Source organism: Onychomys torridus, chromosome 3 (genome assembly GCF_903995425.1).
Source record: "Onychomys torridus chromosome 3, mOncTor1.1, whole genome shotgun sequence".
Taxonomy (NCBI): Eukaryota; Metazoa; Chordata; class Mammalia; order Rodentia; family Cricetidae; genus Onychomys; species Onychomys torridus.
In genome coordinates, this window is record NC_050445.1 from 79,526,975 (window position 1) to 79,549,396 (window position 22,422).

Genomic DNA, 22,422 nt, shown 5'->3' on the forward strand with positions numbered 1-22,422 from the left:
CCTTTCCCACCCGGTACCTTCCTTTGCAAATAAAATCCATGCCATTCCTACAATTGAGCTGATCAATAAAACACTCTTTTTGTCTCAACAGTGGAGTTGGCTCTTTCATTTTTCAGAACAGAGAAATGAACCCAGGACTCAGGACACTGAAGTCCATCCCTCCTTTTTTTCTGTAACAAGATCCCATAAACTGCATACTCGCAATGTACAAGAGGACTGGTATTGTGAATATATGTAACAACACTCAGCTTTACAATTTCTTTTAAGAACAACATAATAATGAGATATATAGCCAAGATTATATTCTCTTATTTTTAATAGCCATGACACCAGTTAACTCAATATTCCTTTCTGAAAAATAAATGTACACGTGTCCCACATATACATTAGCATATTCATTTAACTGTGTCCACTGGGCGGACCCAGAAGTAACGATTCCTTAGTAGCATGCAGATCTCTAAACCCTTTTCCCATTCCTTAGATAAAAGTTGACAACTAGCACGAAGTGATCCTAAGAATATCTTGCTGACTTAGAAAAGAAGAAAATGTGTCAGACTCACAGGAATACCCCTCAATGAGTCCACACTAATTACGGAGTAAATGAATGATTGAGTGCCAAAGAGAAATTTTACTTTATTACAAGAAATCAGGTGTAGGCAAGGTGAATCTATGGTTAAAGATGCTGCCACCAAGCCTGATGACTTCAGTTTGATCCTTTCACAAAGTGAAAGGAAAGAATCAACTCACGTGGGCTGACCTCCACATGCACAGCATTCTCTTAACATACAAGATATGCAAACAAATGCAATTTAAATCTTTAAGCCATTATTAAATTTTAATAAACATAAATAGGAGAACTAAAAAACATTTGATAACTACTTTAAATAGTGTACTCACACAAGAATAACCATTATTATAATCAATAAGTATGTTAAGCGTAATAACTATATAATCTCAAAATGAGACACTTAGTAGTTGTAAAGAATAAAAAGGAAAGGATATGAAAATAGAAGGGTGACATGCTGGATATCCAGGGAGATGAGGAGATGAATATTGGAAGCAGGTCTGAGATCAAGATACACTATATGAAACTTTCAAAGAATAATAGATATTCTAAGAAAAAACAAACAACCTAGTATTGAATGTTCTACAAAACAACTGGCCTTAAAGCTTTAAAAGTATCCTTATGAGATACAAACACAGGCCCAAGAACCAAAGCTTTAAAAGTATCCATTATGAGATACAAACACAGGCCCAAGAACCAAAGCTTTAAAAGTATCCTTATGAGATACAAACACAGGCCCAAGAACCAAAGCTTTAAAAGTATCGGTCATGAGATACAAACACAGGCCTAAGAACCAGTCTCTTGCTTAAAGGAACCCAGAGAGACACAGCAATCAAATGTAACATGATCCTGGACCTTCTTTTGCTCTAAAGCACAGACTACCATAATTCATGAAATGTGAACATTTGTACTTTAGAAAATAGTAGTATAAGAATGTTAGTTCCAGATTCTGATCATTTTACTGTGGCTAGGTAAGATAAGATCTTGGATGGTAAGATAAGACTTACTGGCAAGACAAACTTAGAATGCTCCGATATAGTATGCATAGTACAGAAATCAAGAAAATAGGAGCAGTGTGAAGAAGCAGCGAGAACCCCAGATGGACCAAACCCGCACACCGCTGCATCCCTGTGTTCAGCGCCGACATCTCCGGCCACCACAATCCATGCCCAAAAGAAAGGCTGAAGGGGATACTAAATAAGATAAAGCCAAGGTGAAGAATGAGCCACAGAGAAGATCTGCAAGGTTGTCTGCTAAACCTGCTCCTCCAAAGCCAGAGCCCAAGCCTAAAAAGACCCCTGCAAAGAAGGGAGAGAAGGTCCCCAAGGGGAAGAAGGGGAAGGCCGATGCCAGAGAGGATGGGAATAATCCTGCAGAAAACGGAGACCCCAAAACAGACCAGGCACAAAAAGCTGAAGGTGCTGGAGATGCCAAATGAAATATGTGCATTTTTGATAACTGTGTACTTCTGGTGACTGTACAGTTCGAAATACTATTTTTTATCAAGTTTTATGAAACTGCAGAATGTTGTTTTACTTTTTTTTAAGCTATATTGTTAGCACACAGAACACTTCATTGTTTGTGGGGCGGGGATGTGTCACTAACAAAATGTCTCCCAAGCTGGATTGATGATGGTTGATGATGGAAAACATCTTTCCCTGCTAATTTTGAAAGACTCCTCTTGGCTCTCAGGAGAGACGTCCTGGTGTTGACATATGTGGCCACCCTGGCACAAAATGCCTTGTGTGGGAAATTCTAAATTCATTTCTGTGTCTTCCCCCCTGTACCACCAACATAGACTTAACTCCCTTCAAACCAGAGACCTGTTGGAACCTGACCCCTAAAATTGGTTTTGCTGGTCTATCAAGCAATTTGGACTTTAGTGGTATCATTGTATCCTCAAAAGAGCAGCAGTTCCTTTTATAAAGACTGTGGATCTTCAGATTGATAATTCTGCCGTGTTCGTTTGGTGTCCTGAAAGTCAGGGTCGGCTTGTGAAAAGCTGTTCAACAACAGCCTCACTGTGAACTGTCAGCCCTCACTCTAAGCTCTCCCCTTTTTCAAAGCATCAAATGAAGACTCATCGGGTTCTATAGTGGCTTTCTGATTCTGGTAGTCTATAAGAGAAGGTAGTAAGGAAGTTCTTGTATACTGTTAAGTGACTGTCTGCCCATGTCCTGACTAAAAAACCATGATTGTTTATGGAAAGTATCTTTAATAAAGCTGGATACATCTTGGTTTGGGAAAAAAGGGAAATCAAGAAAATAACTATATTAATATGCTAAAGGTAATATAGAAATATGCAAAATAGGATATCAAAAATTCAAAATGAGGGAAGAAAAGAAATAAAAATGTGATTTTCATATTAGTATATTTTCTTGTTCTTTAGTTCATTTCTATTCTTTATGACCATGTTAAGTGCTATTATTTCAAAATAGATAGTTATAATCAAAAGATTGTTTTTATAAGCCTTAGCAACAACAAAAGAAAAATCTACAGTGGAAAAAACAAAAATAATAAGCAAGGAGTAAAACACTGTAGCAGACTAAATCCTGTAGCCATAAAAGAAACCAGTAAGAGAAGCAAAAGAAGGCACTCCAATAAAACTAGAAAAAGTCACATAGTGGTCTCTAAATAACAGGTAAGGCTTTACCTATCAATTATCTGAGTGAAAGTAGATTAAATTCCCCATGCAGACACACATAGAGTAACTAAATGATTAAAAGAAGAAGACCCACTACATGCTGCCTCAAGGACCTCACTCCAGCTCCAAAGGGAAAGAGGGTAAAGTGAAAGGATGGAGTAAGATACCCGAAAAATGGAGGGTGGCCAGGCTTATGTCAGCCTGCTGAAATCGGTTAGATGACTAGGAAGAAGAGCTAAAGGAGGTCACTGTATGATAGAAGGGTCAATTCAGACAGAAGCAATATAAAGTCCTCAACTGGCTAGCATTCAGACAAAATTTACCGGGCAAACAAACAAAATACAACCTGTGACAATGTGTGTGTGTGTGTGGGGGGGGGGGGTGACACACAGAAACAAAGGTAAGAAAGATGACAGGATTTGTAAACAACATCTACTTTAATACAAATCAGTTTAATACAAAATAGTTATACAAAACATTGCTGGAAGAAATCAAGGCATTTGAAAAGAAAAACACTGCTACTTGATACCATTAAGATACATACTATCCAAAATAGTGTACAAGTGCAATGCAGCACCTACCAAAATTCTAGTGGCATGTTTTACAGATGTAAAAATTTCCATAATAAGACTTATATCAAATGTTACAGGGCCTGAAAATAAAAGCCAGAACAGTTTTGAGAACATTTGTAGGACTCAATCTTTCAGATTATAGAATATATTTCAAAGCTACAACATAACCAGAACAGTTTGGTGCTAACAAAAAGACAAGCGGAACAATCCAGACCTCATGGTGTGGTCTAACTATCTCCAACAGAGTGAGACCCCTTCTCACAAACGCCATTCTGAAATATGGCATCTGCACGCAAGACGATGAAGACAGGCCTTTGTCTTACATTTTCATAGAAAAGAGAACTGAAAATGAATTGAAGACTTAAACACGGGTCCTTAATTATGAAACATGTTTTTAAAAGCACAAAAGAAAACCTTTGTTGCACTGGGGAAGGATGCAGTTCAGCTGGTAGTTGCCTCCTAGATCAGTAACAGAAAGGCCAAGGCTGAGCTTCATTCCCACCACCAAAATCAAGTCTTACAGCCTTAAAAAGGATGACTGAATTCAGCAGCAGAAACTTAGCACCAAAGGAATGGTAATCCTTCAGGCAAGGAAAATAACACCAAATGCAAAACTATGTCTAGTCAAAGGAATTAAGAGCTCTGAAAATAGTGATGAAATTTAAGAGCCCTTTCTCCTAAAAAAAAAAATTTCTATACAGTCCTTTAACAGAATTGGTGGGGGGAAGCTACAAAAACGCTTTAACCACGTATTCTCAGGACCAAAATGTATGAGCATATCAAGGCTTTTTTTGTTTTGTTTTTGAGACAGAGTTTCACCATGCAGCCCTGGAACTCACTCTATAGACTGGGTTGGCCTCAAACTCTGAGATCTACCTGCCTCTGCCTCCCGAGTGCTGGGAATAAAGGTATGCACCACCACAGCCAGGCAAGCATATCAAGTTTAAAAGAGAACTAGTGTGTCTTTCCACAGTATAAAACAGTTTTACTTAAACATTCTAAGTTATATACTAGCCAACACAAACAAGCAATGGCAATTAAAAACAACAACAAAAGTGTCCACTCCATAAGGCAAAAGGAACAGATAGAACAGACAGCGAGGTGTCAGATTTAGGTCAGGCGTTGTGGTGTATGCCTTTAGTTCCAGAGCTATGGAAGCAAAGGCAGGGGTGCCCAGCCAGGGCTACACACTGAAACCCTATCCCAACAAAAACAAGAACAAGAAAGATGGCAGATTTAAAATCAACAATCTCGCAACCATTAAATGAAAATGGCCCAACTTAAACAAAAAAAAAAAATAAAGTGAATTTTAAAATGCAAGTCAGAGTTAAGATGTTATCACCAGGAACTCACTTAGATTAACACATAAATCCCTGGACCTGGCGTGTGCCTGCCAGTCAACTTAACCAGCTGGTGGCTCAGAAGAGACACTGTCTCAAAACCCAGGGTGAAAAAGTTATGAGAAAACCACATGACAATGGCCTCTGGCCTCCACACACACACATGCATCTATACATATATACACAAATTAATAAGTAAATTCTAAAAATTGAAATTAGCTGGGCGTGGTGGTGCACACCTTTAATCCCAGCACTAGGGAGGCAGAGGCAGGATGATCTCTGATTTAAGGCCAACCTGGTCTACAGAGCAAGTTTCAGGATAGCCAGGGCTACACAGAGAAAATATATATGTTTGTTTATTTATTTATCATGCTAACAGTAATCAAAAGAAGCTCAAAGGCCACATAGAATAGATTTCAGACCAAAGTATAGCTTCAGAAATAAGGAGGGAACAATTTTATTATATTGGATAAAGGAATCCAATTCATTGAGAATCACAAAATCCAAAATATGAATGCATGTAGTAGCAGAACTTCAAAATGTATTAAGAAAAAACTGAAAGATTCCAACTCCCCTTAAGATTAAGAGAACAAGTATTAAAAAAAAAAAAAAAGGATATTAAAGAGTTAATGCTATCAACCAATTTAACTTCACTGGCATTTACACAACACTCCAGCCAGGGTTCTTTTCAAAAGCATGGGAATCATCTAAGCCAGAGCCATGCCAAAGTGTGATGCACACATAGGACATCTGAGCACTTGGGGAGAGTCGGGAGGATTACCACAAGTTCCAGACTAGTCAGAGCTACAAAATGAGATCCACAAGAAATAGACAGGCAGACAGATCATACTGAGGGTTAATAAAATGCCTTACTACATTTAAAATGCGGCCAGCAAGATGACTCAGCAGGTAAAAGTGCTTGTCACCAAACCTGAAAACCTGAGTTGACCCCAGGAACGCATATGATAGAAGGAGATAACCAAATCCTGTGAGTTGTCCTGACCTCCATACAAAAGGGGTCATGTGGGTAGCACACATGCATTCAAACACAAGCACAAACACAGACAACACACACAAAATAAATGATTAAAATTTTTAATTAAAAAAAGGAAACAAAGATATAATATACCAAAATCTGTGGAATCAAAAAACCAAAACACAAGCACAAACACAGACAACACACACAAAATAAATGATTAAAATTTTTAATTAAAAAAAGGAAACAAAGATAGAATATACCAAAATCTGTGGAATCAAAAAACCAAAACAGTATTTAGAGAAGCTGATGAAATGAACAGTTCTTAAAAAATGGAATAAAACAAGCCAGGCAGCAGTGGCACACACCTTTAATCCCAGCACTTGGGAGGCCGAGCCAGGAGGATCTCTGTGAGTTCGAGGCCAGCCTGGGCTACAGATCGAGATCCAGGACAGGCACCAAAACTACATAGAGAAACCCTGTCTTGGAGGGAAAGAGAGAGAGAGAGAGAGAGAGAGAGAGAGAGAGAGGGAGGGAGGGAGGGAGGGAGGGAGGGAAATAAACAAATAAACATGAAAAATTGTTCTATTTCACTAGCCATCAAATCAAAAGCACATTTAGATCCCACCTTGTTCCCATCAGATGCCAGTTATGAAGAAAACAAATAACAACAAATGCTGGCAAGGCTGCAGACAGAAGGGAGTCAACACTGCATCTTCTATAGTCAGCTACACCACTACTGAGTACACACCTACAGGACTCCCAGTCAATACAGCACCCAGATCCCTGCATACCAGTGTTTGCACAGGACTACTCACAATAGTAAACTGTGGAACTGCCTCGGCTGTCCAGTACAACAGTGGATAAAAAACATTGACAAAGGCACAGAAAGGAACTTTTTCAGTCATAAAGAACAAAGTTCTGTCATTCACAGGGTGCAACTAGACATAATCACACTAATGGATTAAGCCAATTCCAGATAAAACAAATGTTTTCTATTATTTGTGGGTCCTAGATTTTATATAGATATGTGCTTGGCACATATTGAACTCAAATACATACACACACACACACACACACACACACATACACACAGACACACACCATGAAAATAGAAAAAAATACTGCCTAGGGAGTCAATGGGTACTAGCAGGAGGGAGGGTAGAGAACAGAGAAAGTAGCAGGGCATGAGGTAAAAATATGCCCAATATACCATTTAAAAAAGAATTTTATAGAATTAAACTTTTATTTTGCAAGAGAATAAAGATTTCAAATGAGCTAAGTTTCCAGCTCAGGATATCAATTAAGTCAAGAGCAAAAAAAAAAAAAAAACTCACGGTAAATAAATAGCGGACAGGAAATAATAAAGAATATAAATCAGTGATGATGAGTATTAAAAAAATGGGAAAACCAAAGGCTGGTTCATTGATATATTCAACAAAACAGCTAAAGCCTTAGCCAGATCCCACTGGGGGTGCAGTTGGTGAGACAAATTCCCAGAGTCAAGAATAAGAGTATGAACAGTCATCCCCCTCCCTTTTTAGACAGTCTTTCACTCTGTAGCCCTGGCTGTCCTGGAAATCACAGAGATCTGACAGCCTCTGTCTCCCAAGTGCATGTGCCACCATGCCCAGCTGACTGCAGATCACACAGGCATTAAAAAGATTATGAGCAATAATTACACTAATGAATTTAACAACTTAAATGAACAAATCCCTTCAGAGAAACAAGATATCAATGCTCAGTGAAGAAGAAATAAGTATGATCAGCCCTTTGCCTACTAAAAAAATTAACATGTAGCTAAAATTCTCCCTTGAAAGAAACCTCTAGAACCAGACAGATAATCAAGCAACACTGTTGAAACTAAAAGTACATGAAGAGCTTTGGTATTTATGTAACTGGCACATGTACATTTTATGTTATGTAATTATGATATGATTATGTTAATAATTTAGAAACAACCTTGGGGAAAGCAATATATGAAAAATTGATTATTATGAGGCTAAATGAAAAGTAAAGAAATCAACAAGATTAACTTGAAAGATGATGGGGACCTAAAACCAAGTCAGGCAAAGGGGCTTGATTTGGTCTCTTTTCTTTCACCTGTGGGAATTAAAACAGGAAGAGCATGGTTGAAAGATAGTTATTAGAGAGAATGACCAAATCTAGTTATTAATTTGACACAGAAGACATGGGATAGAAGAGTAAAGACACACCACAATTCTCGGCTGGCATAATAAAAGAGCCATCCAGCAGAAAAGAGAACACAAAAGGAAAACAGATTTAGAAAACAAGATAAACTTACTTTTCAACAAATTTTACATCTATATATTCAGCACCCAAAGTAGGCAAAAGGATGTATAACACAACACTAAGAAATGCATACAGGTTATCTAGCCCCTCTATCATCCCAGGATTACTTGCAATTAAAGCCTCTACAACTATACTATTAATGGCTTGGCACCAAGGATTTGGAAGGAATGAACCTAAGGCCTATTCCACAAGAAGAAATCAGTACCTGCTATTGTAAACATGATCCAAAGGCCATGGCTAGGTAGGTAACAGGCCCTAGGGACTTCTGCTAAATGCTTAGGTGGTCAAACTGCCATCGAAATATTTTTGTTTATACAGACAGATTAGTATTATCCTCAATTTTGGCCCACAAAGCTTCTCTAGGAGGTGATAAGCATTTAAAGTGTTGGTCAAAGTGTAGAGGATAAGTGACTGTTGGGTGCCTAGCCCTAAATGGGTCATCTATCAAACTCTGCACCTAAGGCTCAGGAGACAGAGGAGGGAGCACAAAATCTAAGCGTTAGGGAACGAGAAGACTGAATTCCTGAGAACATGGATGGCTATTGCACTCATAAACTCACTAGCTATGGTTACCTACACAAGATCAAGCCAACAATATGGGTCAACATTCCAACAGGCAGAGCTAACTAGACTGGGTAGGTTAACAACAACCAAAAAAGGAGCAGACACAAATATGAAGGAGGCAGTTGAGGTTGTATGAAGTTGTTAAAGAATAAAGTACTCTTAAAGATAAGGGCTGGGGTGTTTTGAATGAGAACCGCCCCCACAGTCTCATAGGTTTGAATGTTTGGTACCCAGCTGATGGAACTGTTTTGGAAAGATTAGGAAGTACGACCTTGTCAGAGGAGATATGCCACTGGGGATGGGTTCTGAGCTCTCAAAAGTCCACACTCTTGCCAGTTAATTCTCTCTCTGCCTTGGACTCACTCTGAAATTGTAAGCCCTCAATAAACTCTTCCATAAGTTGCCTTGGCCATGGTCCTTCGTCCCAACAGTAGAAAAGTAACTAAGACTCACCCAGACAGCTGGCTGGGGAAGCACTTGCCACACTGGCCTGACTTTCTACATTTGATCGCTGGAACCCATGTAAAGGTAGAAGGAGAAACAACTCCAAAAGTGCCCTCTGACCGGCATACATGTGTTGTGACACACCCACGCTCATGTATCATATACAGACACAATAGTGAAGTTTTCTCAAAAACAAAAAAAAACTTAAAAATGAAATTATTGGCTTGTATCGATAAGATTTTAGGAACAAGGGGCTGGAAGATGTGTTGTAGAATATTACTTTAAGATGTGTTACATTTGTTTATGCTGTGGAACATTTGTTTAATGATGCAAAGATGTGTTGCATTCTTTTCTGTTGCATTTGTTGAACTCTGTGAAGCTGTGTTACTGTGTCTGTCTAAAACACCTGATGGTCTGATAAAGAGCTGAACGGCCAATAGTGAGGCAGGAGTCAGGACAGGTTGGGCTGGGAGGCAGAGGATAAATGAGAGGAGAAATTTGGGATCAAGGAGGAGCAAGAACAAGGAGATGAGGACACTAGGGGCCAGCACCCAGTCACACAGCCAGTCATGGAATAAGAACAAAGAAAATATATACAGAAATAGAGAAAGGTAAAAGTCCAGGGACAAAAGGTAGATGGGATAATTTAAATTTAAAAAAGCTGGGAAGAAACAAGCCAAGCTAAAGGCATGCATTCCTAAGAACTAATAAGCCTCCATGTGTGATTTATCTGGGAGATGGATGGCAGGTCCTCCAAAAAACCAGGAGTTAAAAACAACCAACTACAGAGATGGTTCAATTACTCTTTCCCTGCAAGCATGAGGATCTCAGATCTATCCCCAGACCCAAGTAACAAAGCTCGGTGCAGTACACCTGCAGTCCCATCACATCGCTTGGGTGGTAGACAGGAGGACCCTGTCTCAAAAAGTACCATGAAAAATGACTGAGGGAGACACCCAATGCTGACTTCTGGCCTAACCTCACACTCAAACGTGCACACGCCACAGATGCATGCATACATACCACACAGAAACACAGGAAAAAGTATTTCAGGAGTAAAATGAGTAAGAGAGTTGAGGAAAAACGCTGAGACCTGATTTCAGTGACTTTATGTTTTTGACAACAAGAATTAAAAAATCCTATCTACTCTCTACTCAAAAGTCTGAACTACTTTCTTTGGGGAAAACCTGAAAATATGAAATTCCCTCCATGTATACACAGCATGTTGCTGTAGTAATTCTCTATTGAACTCTGCCTTTGAATGACTCAGCAGAGTACTGCTTCTTGAGTTATTTTCCTGTTTGCCATTTTTGGTTTTGTTATCTTCTTATGGAGTTTTCTGTTTGTTTGTTTGTCTGTTTGTTTATTTGTTTATTATTTTTTGAGGCAGGGTTACCTTACTATGTAGCCCTGGCTGGCCTGGAACTAACTACATTAACCAGGCTGAGCCTGAACGCAGAGATCTGTCAGCCAATGCCTCCTGAGTGCTGGGATTAAAAGTATATGCTACCACACCCAGCTGTCTGTTTTTTAGAGTTCAGTATAGTCAAATAATTACAACAATCAGCTTTTGAGTAAGTCTTAGAAGCCAAGCACTGTGTCAGGGCATCTAATATCTCACTGACATTTTTTAAAGGCAAAGTTTAACAAGGTCTATTTTATGAATAAGACCAAACTACAAAAAGGTTAAATAATGAACCCAGAGTCTTCGAACTGGTGAATGTCAGAATTTAGTCCTAAACCCATTCTACAGAACACGGAAACTTGTGTACATAACTTCCAAATATCTTTCATAAATCTTTGCTATCTCTTTTATCAGATCCCATATTCAATGTTTTATGAGCTATCCATGCCTACTACTTCTCCTCAAAATTCCTGCAGGTAAACTTAACAGTGCTTCTGCTTCTGCAGCAGAAAGCTGCACTCTTTATTTCCTCTCATTAAATGTCACATTTAACCATGTTATGATTATTATCAGGTAGTTCTTTAGCCACAACCATTTCCTGCCCTAGTTCATGTTCCTATTCAGAACTAAATCCAGCAGGTTTTCTTTCTTGCCCAGTGCTCATAAAAACTACCTGCTCTAGGAAACAGTCCACAGTTTCATTTGTAAACTGACCTCTGGATTTCTTTTCACATTTTATCCATTTACATGACACTAACAACCTGAACTAAAAATGCAGCTGTCCTAAATGTCATATGTATTTTCATCTTAGTCATGTGCTTCTGGTGATCGAGTGACGCTTCACGTTCATAAACCCAATGGGTGGGTTGTTCCATGCTAACCAGAGAAACAGAAGCTTGGGATCTTTTTCTCAGTTTCAAGTGCAGTCCCAATTTAAAACATCCCGTCCCACTATCCTATCTCAAACTAGCTTTAAGACAGTAGGCTGGAGGTGCTGGCACACACCTTTAATTCTAGGCAAAGGAAGCAGAACCTGAGTTCAAGATCAGTCTGGTCTAGGTAGGAAATCCCAAACCAACCAAGGTAACACAGGAAGACTCTGGAGAGAGAGAGAGAGAGAGAGAGAGAGAGAGAGAGAGAGAGAGGGAGAGAGAGAGAGGGAGAGAGAGAGAGAGAGAGAGGGAGAGAGAGAGAGAGAGAGATGGAGAGAGAGAGAGAGAGATGGAGAGAGAGAGAGAGAGAGGGAGAGAGAGAGAGAGAGAGATGGAGAGAGAGAGATGGAGAGAGAGATATGGAGAGAGAGAGAGAGATATGGAGAGAGAGAGAGAGAGGGAGAGAGAGAGAGGGAGAGAGAGAGAGAGAGAGAGAGAGAGAGATGGAGAGAGAGAGAGAGGGAGAGAGAGAGAGAGAGAGGGAGAGAGAGAGAGAGATGGAGAGAGAGAGATGGAGAGAGATGGAGAGAGAGAGAGAGAGAGAGAGAGGGAGAGAGAGAGATGGAGAGAGAGAGAGGGAGAGAGAGAGATGGAGAGAGAGAGAGAGAGAGAGAGGGAGAGAGAGAGAGAGAGAGAGAGAGAGAGAGTCAACCAATAAAGGAGTTTCTAGACTACATAAAGAGGTTGGGCGCAACAATAGCCACTTTAAGATTCCTATACAAAGAATGCCAAAATACAGTCCACAGTAGGTGTAAACACCTCTCAGGGTTGTTTTGAATGGAAAATCTCAATGGAATTATAACATGCCTGACTAACCAAAACCTTGGAAACTAAATGTTGAAGGGTATTAGGTAAGAATATAACAGACGAATTGTCTCTAGTGTATATGGCGGTTTAAGTGAGAATGGTCCCCAGAGGCTCCTGTATTTGAATGTGTGGCCCCAGTTAGGAACTGTCTGAGAACATTAGGAGGTGTGGCCTTGTTGGAGGAGGTGTGTCCCTGCTGGGGTGGGTTTTGAGGTGTCAAAAGCCCAGCCATTCCCAGTTTCTCTCTGAACATCTCTGTCTCTTTCTGCTCCATGCTTGTGGATCAAGATTTAAGCTCTCAACCTGAGGTGATGGTGCATACCTTTAAACCCAGAACTCAGGAAACAGAGGCAGGCGGAATCCAGAGGCAGATTGAGTTCTATGACAGCTGGGGCCACAGGGAGAAACCTTGTCTCAAAAACACACAAAAAAGAAGTTCTCAGCTACTATCACAGGGCCCTGCCTGCCTGCCTGCCTGCTGCACTCTTACCCTATAAAACCACAAACCCAAATTAAATACTTTCATAAGCTGCCTTGGTAATGGTGTGTTGTCACAGCAACAAAGACAGTTTAGTACTTAAGTTTGCAATTTCCAACCATCAAAAGTGGATATACTCACACTGCCCAGACACATCCTATGCAAATTAGCATTTACCACTGGCATTCACAAGTACTTTTTTTTTTTTTTTGGTTTTTCGAGACAGGGTTTCTCTGTAGCTTTGGAGACTGTCCTGAACTAGACCAGGCTGGCCTCGAACTCACAGAGATCCCCCTGCCTCTGCCTCCCGAGTGCTGGGATTACAGGCGTGCACCACCACCACCTGGCTCACAAGTATTTTTATATAAAACTATAATTTTCATTCTCTCAATCTATACTCATGGAATAGCTTTCTTCCCTATTTATGAAAACTTGTTTTAAATTGCCAAGGCTCTTAGCTCCTCCCTAGACCTCCCACCCATCCTCCTAACATCCATTTAGAAATACTATGCTCTCTGCTAAACAAATAAGGAAACTGACATATCACATTCACAGTAAAAGATCAACAGGTATTCATCCTCTGGTAACTTTATTTTGTTTTGCTGTGTTTTTTTATTATTGTTGTTGTTTGAGAAAAAGTCTCATTATATAGACTTGGCTGTCCTAGAGTTCGGACACCTCCCTGCCTCCCAAATGATAGATAGGATTACAGGCATTTGCTACCACACCTGGCCCTGGTGTCTATCTTTTAAACTCCCCATAAAGTCAGTGAGATCCCACACATTCTCTCACAATACAATGAAGTATTATCATTTATTTAAATATCTCTCCTCTTAAAGGGTTGTTAAAAAGTAAGCGTGACTGACTCCGTCCCTTCGTCTTCAGCAACACTCAACACTGCCTATTACACAGTGATCTGCAAGTGTTAGAACAATGGGGACTTGGATACAGTTTATCCTTTTGCAACATTGTTGTCTATTAGTCTCTGCCTAACAAATTTAAGCCCAGTTTTAAAGCATAATGACTTGAAATGCAGTCCTTGTAATCAAATCAAATCACTTGTTATAAGTGAACCCATCAACTAACTACGATTGAAATCTTGAACTAAATTTTAGTTGTAAAATAGAGAATAGTAGTTAGTCATTGCATTAAATGAGATAATAATTGTCCAGCTACTTTCTGATTTTCATTTTTTCAACATATTAACATAAATTCTCTTAGTGAAGCCATTTGCATTACAAATTCCTTACAATTGTGCATAAAATGGACTAGCCAAAAAGGTTCCCACTTAAAAACTGTTCAAGTCATCTTCATTTTTAGGATCAACTGTCCAGTGCCAATTTGGCCTTTAAAATATTTACTGTTGCAGGCTTGACTATACAAGAGTGCCCACGCTGCTAGCTGCACTTGAAATGCTTACATTTTCACGCTCTACTATAATATGGTAAAAATCAGAACCGAACACCTGTATTGGCCTATCTAATGCATTCAATAGCTTCCCTGTGCAGGAGGCAGGCTACTTCCAAAGGGGGACAAAAAGTGTGCAAAAAAATCACCTTATTTTCTGATCACAGACATAGCTCAGTCTTCTTAGACCTCCCGATTCCCTTCCTCTGGAGTCCGAGACATAAAACTCATAGAAATACACGTTTATTTCTCTTTTAATCTACAGCCTGTCTGCCAAACCGAAGTTAGGACTTGAACTCAAGTGCTTGTGAAGATCCAGTTCTGAAAAAAAGAATTTACAAGGTACCTAGCAAAGTCAAAGCTAAGTTTATAATCAAAGACTCAGAAGAACGGAAAAAAAGGCAAGAAACCTTAGAAATGTTTGATGAAAGCAGTAAAAAAAATTACAAAAGTATTACATGTAAAGTAACATCAAAGTAAGCAACATCTACCACTGACAAAACAATTGTAAACTGCATACCTAATCTCAGCAGTATCTAAGTATGTAAAATCCACAGGGAAATTAATTGTTCCAGATCCTACTTGCCCGATTGCACATATTAATGTAGTTCCTCGGTTTTGTCAGGATAAAAATAAAATGCTTAGCAAAATGATCCCCAAAGTCTACAAGGCGGTGATGAGTTAGAAAGCACAATACCAGAACAATACCAGAACGATGGCTGTCAACACGAGGCAGAAACCAAGATAAGCATGCCTAAGGACCACGGCATTGTTTGCAAACCTGAAATAGCCTGCAAGGCCGGCGCACAGGACTCGGGCAGCCGCCGCCCCTCCGCAGTCACCGTCGGATCCGCAACTCCAGTGTGCCAGGGCTGCGGGAGCAGCAGCTGCCCTTCCGCGCCGGCAGCGCCTGCACTCAGGGCGACCGCCCCGCGAGCCCCGCGCCTCCGGCCGCTAGCGGACCTCGCGCGGGCCCGGGCCAGGCCACCCGCCGCCCCCATGCGCCCTCTGGGGACCCCGCGACCCCACGCCGGCGGAGCGCACAGGCGCGGGCGCCCACACCACGCCGAGCTTCGGCCCGCAGCCTCAGCGCGCCAGCGATGGGAGGCGGCCGCGGCCGAGCGTGGCCCGCAGGTGCCCGTGGCGGGGAACACCGTGCCGACCCGGGAGCCTGCCCCCCATCCCGCCCGCCGCCCGGTCCGCACCGCCCTGGCACCCTGTCGGAGCGCGGCGCCCTCCACACCGCCCGCCGAGCGTGGAGCCGTGGCGCTTACCGTAGCCGCCGGCGCCGCTAGGACGCGGCTAGGAGACGCGCAGAGACTCCGAGGCTAGCGCCGCCGCCGGAGCCAGAAGAGCTACAGCCCCGCCGGGCGGCGCGCTGCCTCCACCCTCGCGCCGCCCGCCCCGCTCCGCCCCCGGACCGCCCCGCCCCTCGGCTGGCCACGGAGTCTGCGCCGCAGCCCGCAGATCGCGAGGGCAGGGCTAGCGGGGCGGGGCTCGAGGCGATTCCAGGGCGGGGCCGACGCGGGGCTTGAGCCTAGACTGACTTTCCTCCCAACCTATAGGACTAAGAGGCGGGCTCAGTGGAAGAGGGTCAGTTACTGGCGGCCAAATGGACCAATGACCGTGGGGAAAGGGCCCACAAAAGCGGGCCAGCGTTCTCTCCGTTCTACGAGATAGGCCGAGGGCCTCAGGAACAGCCCCCGGATGTGGGCGGAGCCCTGGTTTGTTGAGGGCCTCCGCTGCAGCGGTTTGGAGAGGCGGAACTGTATCTTCTCCTTAATTATCATGTGAAGGGCCAGGAATTTAATGGGGGGAAAAGTGTGGAAGAGGACCAGGATCCAAACTGGCGGATTTCCCGACCTTCGCTGCCCTCTCTGCTCTCCCGCCAGCCGGGCTACCAGGTGAGTCGGGAGCTCGGCCCTTGCCCACTCGGCACCGCGGTGCTGCCTCCGGGTGTTTAGGTGACCCTCACCACATCACGCTGTGTCCACACTAGCGCGCGGCAGGACGACTACGGAGTACATTTTGCAAAATCCGCATTAAATTCCAAATTAGGTTTGGGAGAGTAAGGACAGCCCCGCGAAACCACCGTGAGTATTTGCATACCAAAGAACGGGATAGTTTAGCAGCATCCTTACATTCCAGGACAGATGAGCTCTAAAGTCAGCCAAGTTGTAAGCAGAGAGGCCACTGATTTTGTAGCGGAAATTGTGAGTTTATTAAACAAAGTTGTCTTTGGGTACGGAGAGTTCATTTAGAAGAGTATTGACAGTAGCGGGAGAAGGAAAATGGAAGGGCGTGGGAAAGACCTTGGACGAATCTACTACACACACTGATCGATCACTTGATGCAGATGATAGAATAAGAGGCCTGTAGATTTCCATGTTGAAAAAACTGAAGGTTTCGACAATGGATCCAGAATCATGAGCAAAACAAAAACAAACAAAACCCAACTACCTTCCATGTACCAGAAATAACCAGTATCACCGTCGTAGTCAAACCTATGCAGTCCTTTAAATGTCAGTTAAGTATCAGTAAGGTTGCTTCCCTTGTTGAGAATATTTCCCTGCAGTCGAGTTTTGTTTCAGCCCACAATTAGAAACTTAGAACCACAGTAAGCTTATGCCCTTTCACCTCTTGTCCTAAAATGCCTGTGGTCATTGCAGGCAACTTGGTATTTGTTCTGAAGGAGAAACAAAATGAATTTGTATCCTATGGCATACAGGAAAGTTATATTTAAAGGACTTATGATCACAAATATTCGTAAAGGTTCTTAAAATTGACCAAATCAGAGGTTAGGATTGAGCAAACATCCACAGGATTAAAAACATATATAGTAAATTAAGCAGACACATCTCCATCTCTGCTTCCAAAATAATCTCATTCCACTATATAAGGCTTCCAACAAGTAAAGACCAGTAAGAAAATTGCTTTCCAGGACTGAGCCCAGTGTGAGCAGTTCTTTTACACGTCCATGCCTTTAAACCTAGTGGAGTCAAAGTCAGGTAGATCTCTTACTTCAAAGCCTGCCTGGTCTGTATTAGCAAAGTTCTAGGCAAGCCAGAGCTACATACTGAGAGTCTGTCTCAAAAAAGGAAGCCTACCTAAAAGCCAGAATACTACAGTCCAGGGCATTTGCAAACTAAACAAATGCAAATTGGTCTGAGAAGGTTCAAAGACATTCACATCTAAATACAGAACTATAACAGCAGATGTGTACCTCTCCCAAGATTGCCTCCTAGAGATGTGCAGAGTACATCAGTACAATTGAGTGCACTGGTCTAGGGCATTTGCTCTATCTCCAGTTGTTCAGCTCGTCCTGTTTTTTCTGCATCTTCTCTAGCACCCATTCCTTTTGTTTACCTCTACAGTTTCTGATCTGTCTCTTCCCCTCTGTATTCATCTTCAATGTGTCATTTGCCAGTGGCTTATTTTCTCCTAGGCTTTATCATGGAGTATACTTTCCTACATATTTCTTCTAGGGCTGGCAAGATGGTCCAGCAGGTAAATGCATTTACCACCAAAGCTGATGACCTGAGTTCAATCTCTAGGATCTATAGTGGAAGGAGAGAACTAATTATTTCTACTTACTCCTTTCCCAATCCTGTGTCCTATATTTCATTTTCTTCTCCACATAGCTGAAGGGATAGTGTTCTCAGCTGTTTCCATCTCTTTCCGTTAACTCCTTACTCAGCTGCATGTAGTTTGGCTTCTGATTTCCCATTCTACCTACCCTTTGTTTTAATGGTCTGCAAATCCATACCTGAAAAATAGATATAATACATTATTTACACCTTAAGCTAAGATATAAGTTAATGCAGTCCCAATTAAAAGGCAAGGGTTTTTTGTTTTTGTTTTTTTTGTTTGTTTGTTTTAAGAATTGGTTTAGTGATGTTAGCATTGAAAAAAATAAATTGAAAATACTCGTGTCAGTGGGCAAGTACTAGGCCTTCCAGACTTAACGGTATATCCCAGGGAACAGTGACTCTTAAATTGTGAATGAAAGTAAGGTCATGGATTGATGGGTCAGAGATTTAAAAAGCTTCCTGCTCTTCTAGAGGACCTGAGTTCATTTCCTAGTACCCACATTAGGTTGTTCAGGACTACCTGTAACTAGCACCTGGGGACTGCAGCCAGGAATGCCAGCTCATGTTCACACTCAGAAAGAATCTCAGCATTTGCCTTTTCTTCTTCTCTGTGGGCACTTGCACAAGTGGCACACACATGCAGACATGCATACATATGAAAAAATTTTTAATGAGTATTTCAGAATAGATTTAGAGAGAATAGTGACACAAACGCCACTTGTCATAGAATAATTAAACATCAAGTAATGACAAAATATCTAGTTTTCCAAGTGCTCTGCTTTAGCAAGAAAATATTTAAAATGTAAGCAACAAGGATTCTATGAAAGTAGTTATCAATCCCTTTTATTACTTAGCCAGTGGCAACCTTGCAGTCTTGATGTACTCAGTGTATATTAGCCATTCTATCCTTGCAAACCTCGTCTCGGTTTTCACTGCTCTGACCTCGGTGCTTGATTTTAGCACCTCTTGAAATTAAACAAAAAACTATAGGTCTGCAAGTTTTCAGAGAGGTTAAGAACATAGCTGAGGTGCAGATCAAGTCATACCTTGGGCTTGAGTGATAGCACTGAGGAGGAACCAACTCCTCTTGAATAAAGTTCATATCCAGTGTCTCTTCTAAAATCTTAGTGCTGTGGTGATGGACCATAATGGTGGCAGTGGCTGGAAGAAGAACAGACTGCTCCTACAGAGGACCCACTGGTGGGAGGCGCACAGCTGCTTGGGATTACAGCTCCAGTAGAATCTGCCACCTCCACCTCTAAGGGCACCTGCCCTTGCATGCATATACCCACATACATACATATAATTCAAAATAGAATACTTTAATATATATATATATATATATATATATATATATATATATATATATATATATATGCATACATAAATGCATACCCAAAAAAATGGTTGTTGGGATTGCCACAAGAGGTTTTGAACTGTAGAATGTTTTCCAAAGTAGAAAGTCTGAGAAGTGGGAAGCAGTCAACTTTACTGGGAATAGAAGTAATTTCTGCTGTCAAATCATGACCTTTATTTCTTTTCTAGGGTGTATCTCCCTTATTTCAGCCCAGAAACAGCCTCTTGAAACGGTTTAGATGAGAATGTCCTTGGCTCAGAGAGTACTCCTCACCTGGCTTTTCACATTACTCTTCCTGATCATGTTGGTGTTGAAACTGGATGAGAAGGCACCTTGGAACTGGTTCCTCATATTTATTCCAGTCTGGATATTTGACACTATCCTTCTTGTCATGCTGATTGTGAAAATGGCTGGACGGTGTAAGTCTGGCTTTGACCCCCGACATGGGTCGCACAACATTAAAAAGAAAGCCTGGTACCTCATTGCAATGTTACTTAAGTTAGCCTTCTGCCTTGCACTGTGTGCTAAACTGGAACAGTTTACTACCATGAACCTGTCCTATGTCTTCATCCCCTTATGGGCCTTACTGACTGGCGCTTTAACAGAATTGGGATATAATGTCTTTTTTGTGAGAGACTGACTACCGAGTACATCGTCTCTTCTGTTGCTGTTCAACAGCTACAGACAGTGTACTGAATCTTTGCAAGTTTCAAGACCACCACAGATCTGATGGAAAGCACTAACTGTGGTCTTGAACTGCCATGAAACAGGATTGGTGAGGCATGAACTTGTAGCCAACCCAAAGCTGAATTAGTCAATATTTGCGTTATTGATATCTTTGTTATCCATGTATAAATAAAGTTTGTTTCTGACCTTATTTTTCCATGTGCCTCTTGTGTGTGGTTGGCACCTGAAGTAAATGCAAATCCTTTAGTTATATATAACCGTGTACATTTACTAGACAGTGGCTATATATAAACAAAGTAAATATGTATGCTTCTAAATAATGAAAGAAAAAACTTGGTTATGAAAATATTTTAGGGATGCAACCTCAAAGAATCTTAGTTTGGCATTTTTCAAAATGGGGTAGGCTCACTCAGCTCTTCCTACAGCTTAGGATGAAAAGGAACTGCCTATGACTTTAAGTTAGGAGAACCTATTTCCTGCTCTGTCAGGAACCAGTTGTACTTATGTGTCCTGATAGTCTCAGACGTAGTGCCTTATTCACTCTGAAGGTGTTCAGGATTGAGAAACAGCATACATAACCAATGCCTGTAAAAGCCAGGTAGCAATACTTCTGAAAAATTCAGAAGCGAAGCATTTCAAAACCTGAAAATAAAATTGTTTTACTTGAGTTCATATGTACTTTGTATATGCAGCAGCCCATGGAGACCAAAGAGAGCACGAGATCCCCATCGGTGGAGTTGCAGATGGTTGTAAGCACCCATCTAGGTGCTCGGGATCAAACCCTGATCTTCTCTCTAAGTGCTCATAAGTGCTGAACTTATAAGTACTTGTAAGTTTTTTTTTTTTAAGAGTTAAATTTTAATGTGTGTGTGTGTGTGTGTGTGTGTGTGTGTGTGTGTGTGTGTGTGTGTGCGCGCGCGCGCGCGCGCGCAGGTAAGTGCAGATGCTCCGAGGCCAGAGGTGTCAAGACTGCCTGGAGCTGCAGTTAGATGCTTGACTTGGGTGCTGGGATCCAACTCAGTCCTTTAGAACAGCAGCGTGAGCTTCTAACCACTCAGCCCTCTTTCTAGCCCTCAAGAGACTTTGTCTGTCCTACGTAGCTCTGACTTTCGGCTCTCAGAAATTAGAGTGGCCATTTTGATGTTTTTAAAGGATCCCATAGGCAGACAGTGTTGTGATGCATCCTGTAATCCCAGTACTCGGGTGGAGGAGCAGAATTTTTAATTTGAGGAAAGCCTGGCTACAGATCATTATTTTCTCACTGCTATTACAGCTTTTTTGTGTAGGCAGATACTGGTGTGTGCAGGCATCAATGCATGTGTATGGAAGCCAGAGGTCAACATCTGCTGTCCTGAATTGCTATCTACCATAGTTTTTAAAGAAGGATCTTTCACCAAACATGGAGTTTGCCAATTGGCTAGACTGGCTAGCCAGTAAGTCCCCTGCATCCAAAACCTACTTGCTACTTGTCTCCACTGCTCAAATGTCAACCTTTTATGTGGGTGCTGGGTATCCAAACTCGGGTCCTCACACTTCAGCAGTAAGCATTTAATCCACTGAACCATCTTCCAAGGCTCCCAAAGATTATTTTAATACATTTCTGCCTTGTAAATAAAGACAACAAAAGCAGCCACACACCACAAAGACAGCTTAAATTTAGGCTTTTGAAACTAACCAAGTTTAAAAACAAAAAAAGCTACTTGCAGATATCTTCCTGTCATTTAACTGGCTGTGTAGTGTTACATTTGAGTATCTAAAAGTAGGAGTCATAAAAACAATATTTGGAAATGAAGATTCCAGACTTGATCAGATAGAGATCCAAATTGGTTTCTGGAATATATCATTAATTCAAATAAAGTTCTCATTGTAATAAAGAAGCTGGAGAATCACTTAGTTCAGATAAAATTGTTCAAGCAGTTGCCTTTTTTTTCCCCCTAGATAGGGTTTCTCTGTTTAGCACTGGCTGTCCTCGAACTTGGTATGTAGGCCAGGCTGGACTTAAACTCAGAGATCTGTCTGACTCTGCCTCCAGAGTGCCAGGATTGAAGGTATGTGCCACCACTGCCCAGCTTCAAGCAAGAAGTTCTTCTAGGGAAAATGTGTAATAGGTCTTTCTTCCCAGAACAGCTGTAACAAGGAAATAAAAATGCTTATGAAATATATGCAGAAGGCAACACAATAACCAACCTGTTTACACATGAGGAAAAAACAACTTGAATAGCTTCTGACAGGTCTCAATGTAGATGTGTGACATACCTAAGGCAGCACAGTAACTGATTAATGTATGCCTTAATAACAATCAGTACATCTCTGGCGCAGTCCGGCGGTGAATTTCCCAAAA

The 22,422-nt window shown here is 41.5% G+C and overlaps 2 protein-coding genes and 1 pseudogene across 6 annotated transcripts in view; 2 read left to right on the top strand and 1 right to left on the bottom strand.

The window, feature by feature from the left end:
• Phtf2 (putative homeodomain transcription factor 2) overlaps positions 1 to 15,883 on the bottom strand; it is a 121,921-nt gene extending 106,038 nt beyond the window's left edge. For 3 of the 5 annotated variants that reach the window (XM_036181244.1, XM_036181243.1, XM_036181245.1), the window contains exon 1: positions 15,722 to 15,837. The gene's annotated coding sequence lies outside the window, so the exon portion shown is untranslated. Of the gene's footprint in view, positions 1 to 15,228; positions 15,292 to 15,721 lie in introns of those variants that run through there. The other 2 variants (XM_036181239.1, XM_036181240.1) reach the window with 2 other exon arrangements.
• Positions 1,731 to 2,003, top strand: LOC118579696 (annotated as a pseudogene).
• Positions 15,884 to 16,148: 265 nt separating the features above from the next.
• Positions 16,149 to 20,271, top strand: Tmem60 (transmembrane protein 60). Its single transcript, XM_036180313.1, has 2 exons — positions 16,149 to 16,351; positions 19,583 to 20,271. Exon 2 carries the CDS (start codon positions 19,633 to 19,635, stop codon positions 20,032 to 20,034), a length of 402 nt encoding a protein of 133 aa, XP_036036206.1. The 5' UTR covers positions 16,149 to 16,351; positions 19,583 to 19,632; the 3' UTR covers positions 20,035 to 20,271.
• The last annotated feature ends 2,151 nt before the right edge of the window (positions 20,272 to 22,422 follow it).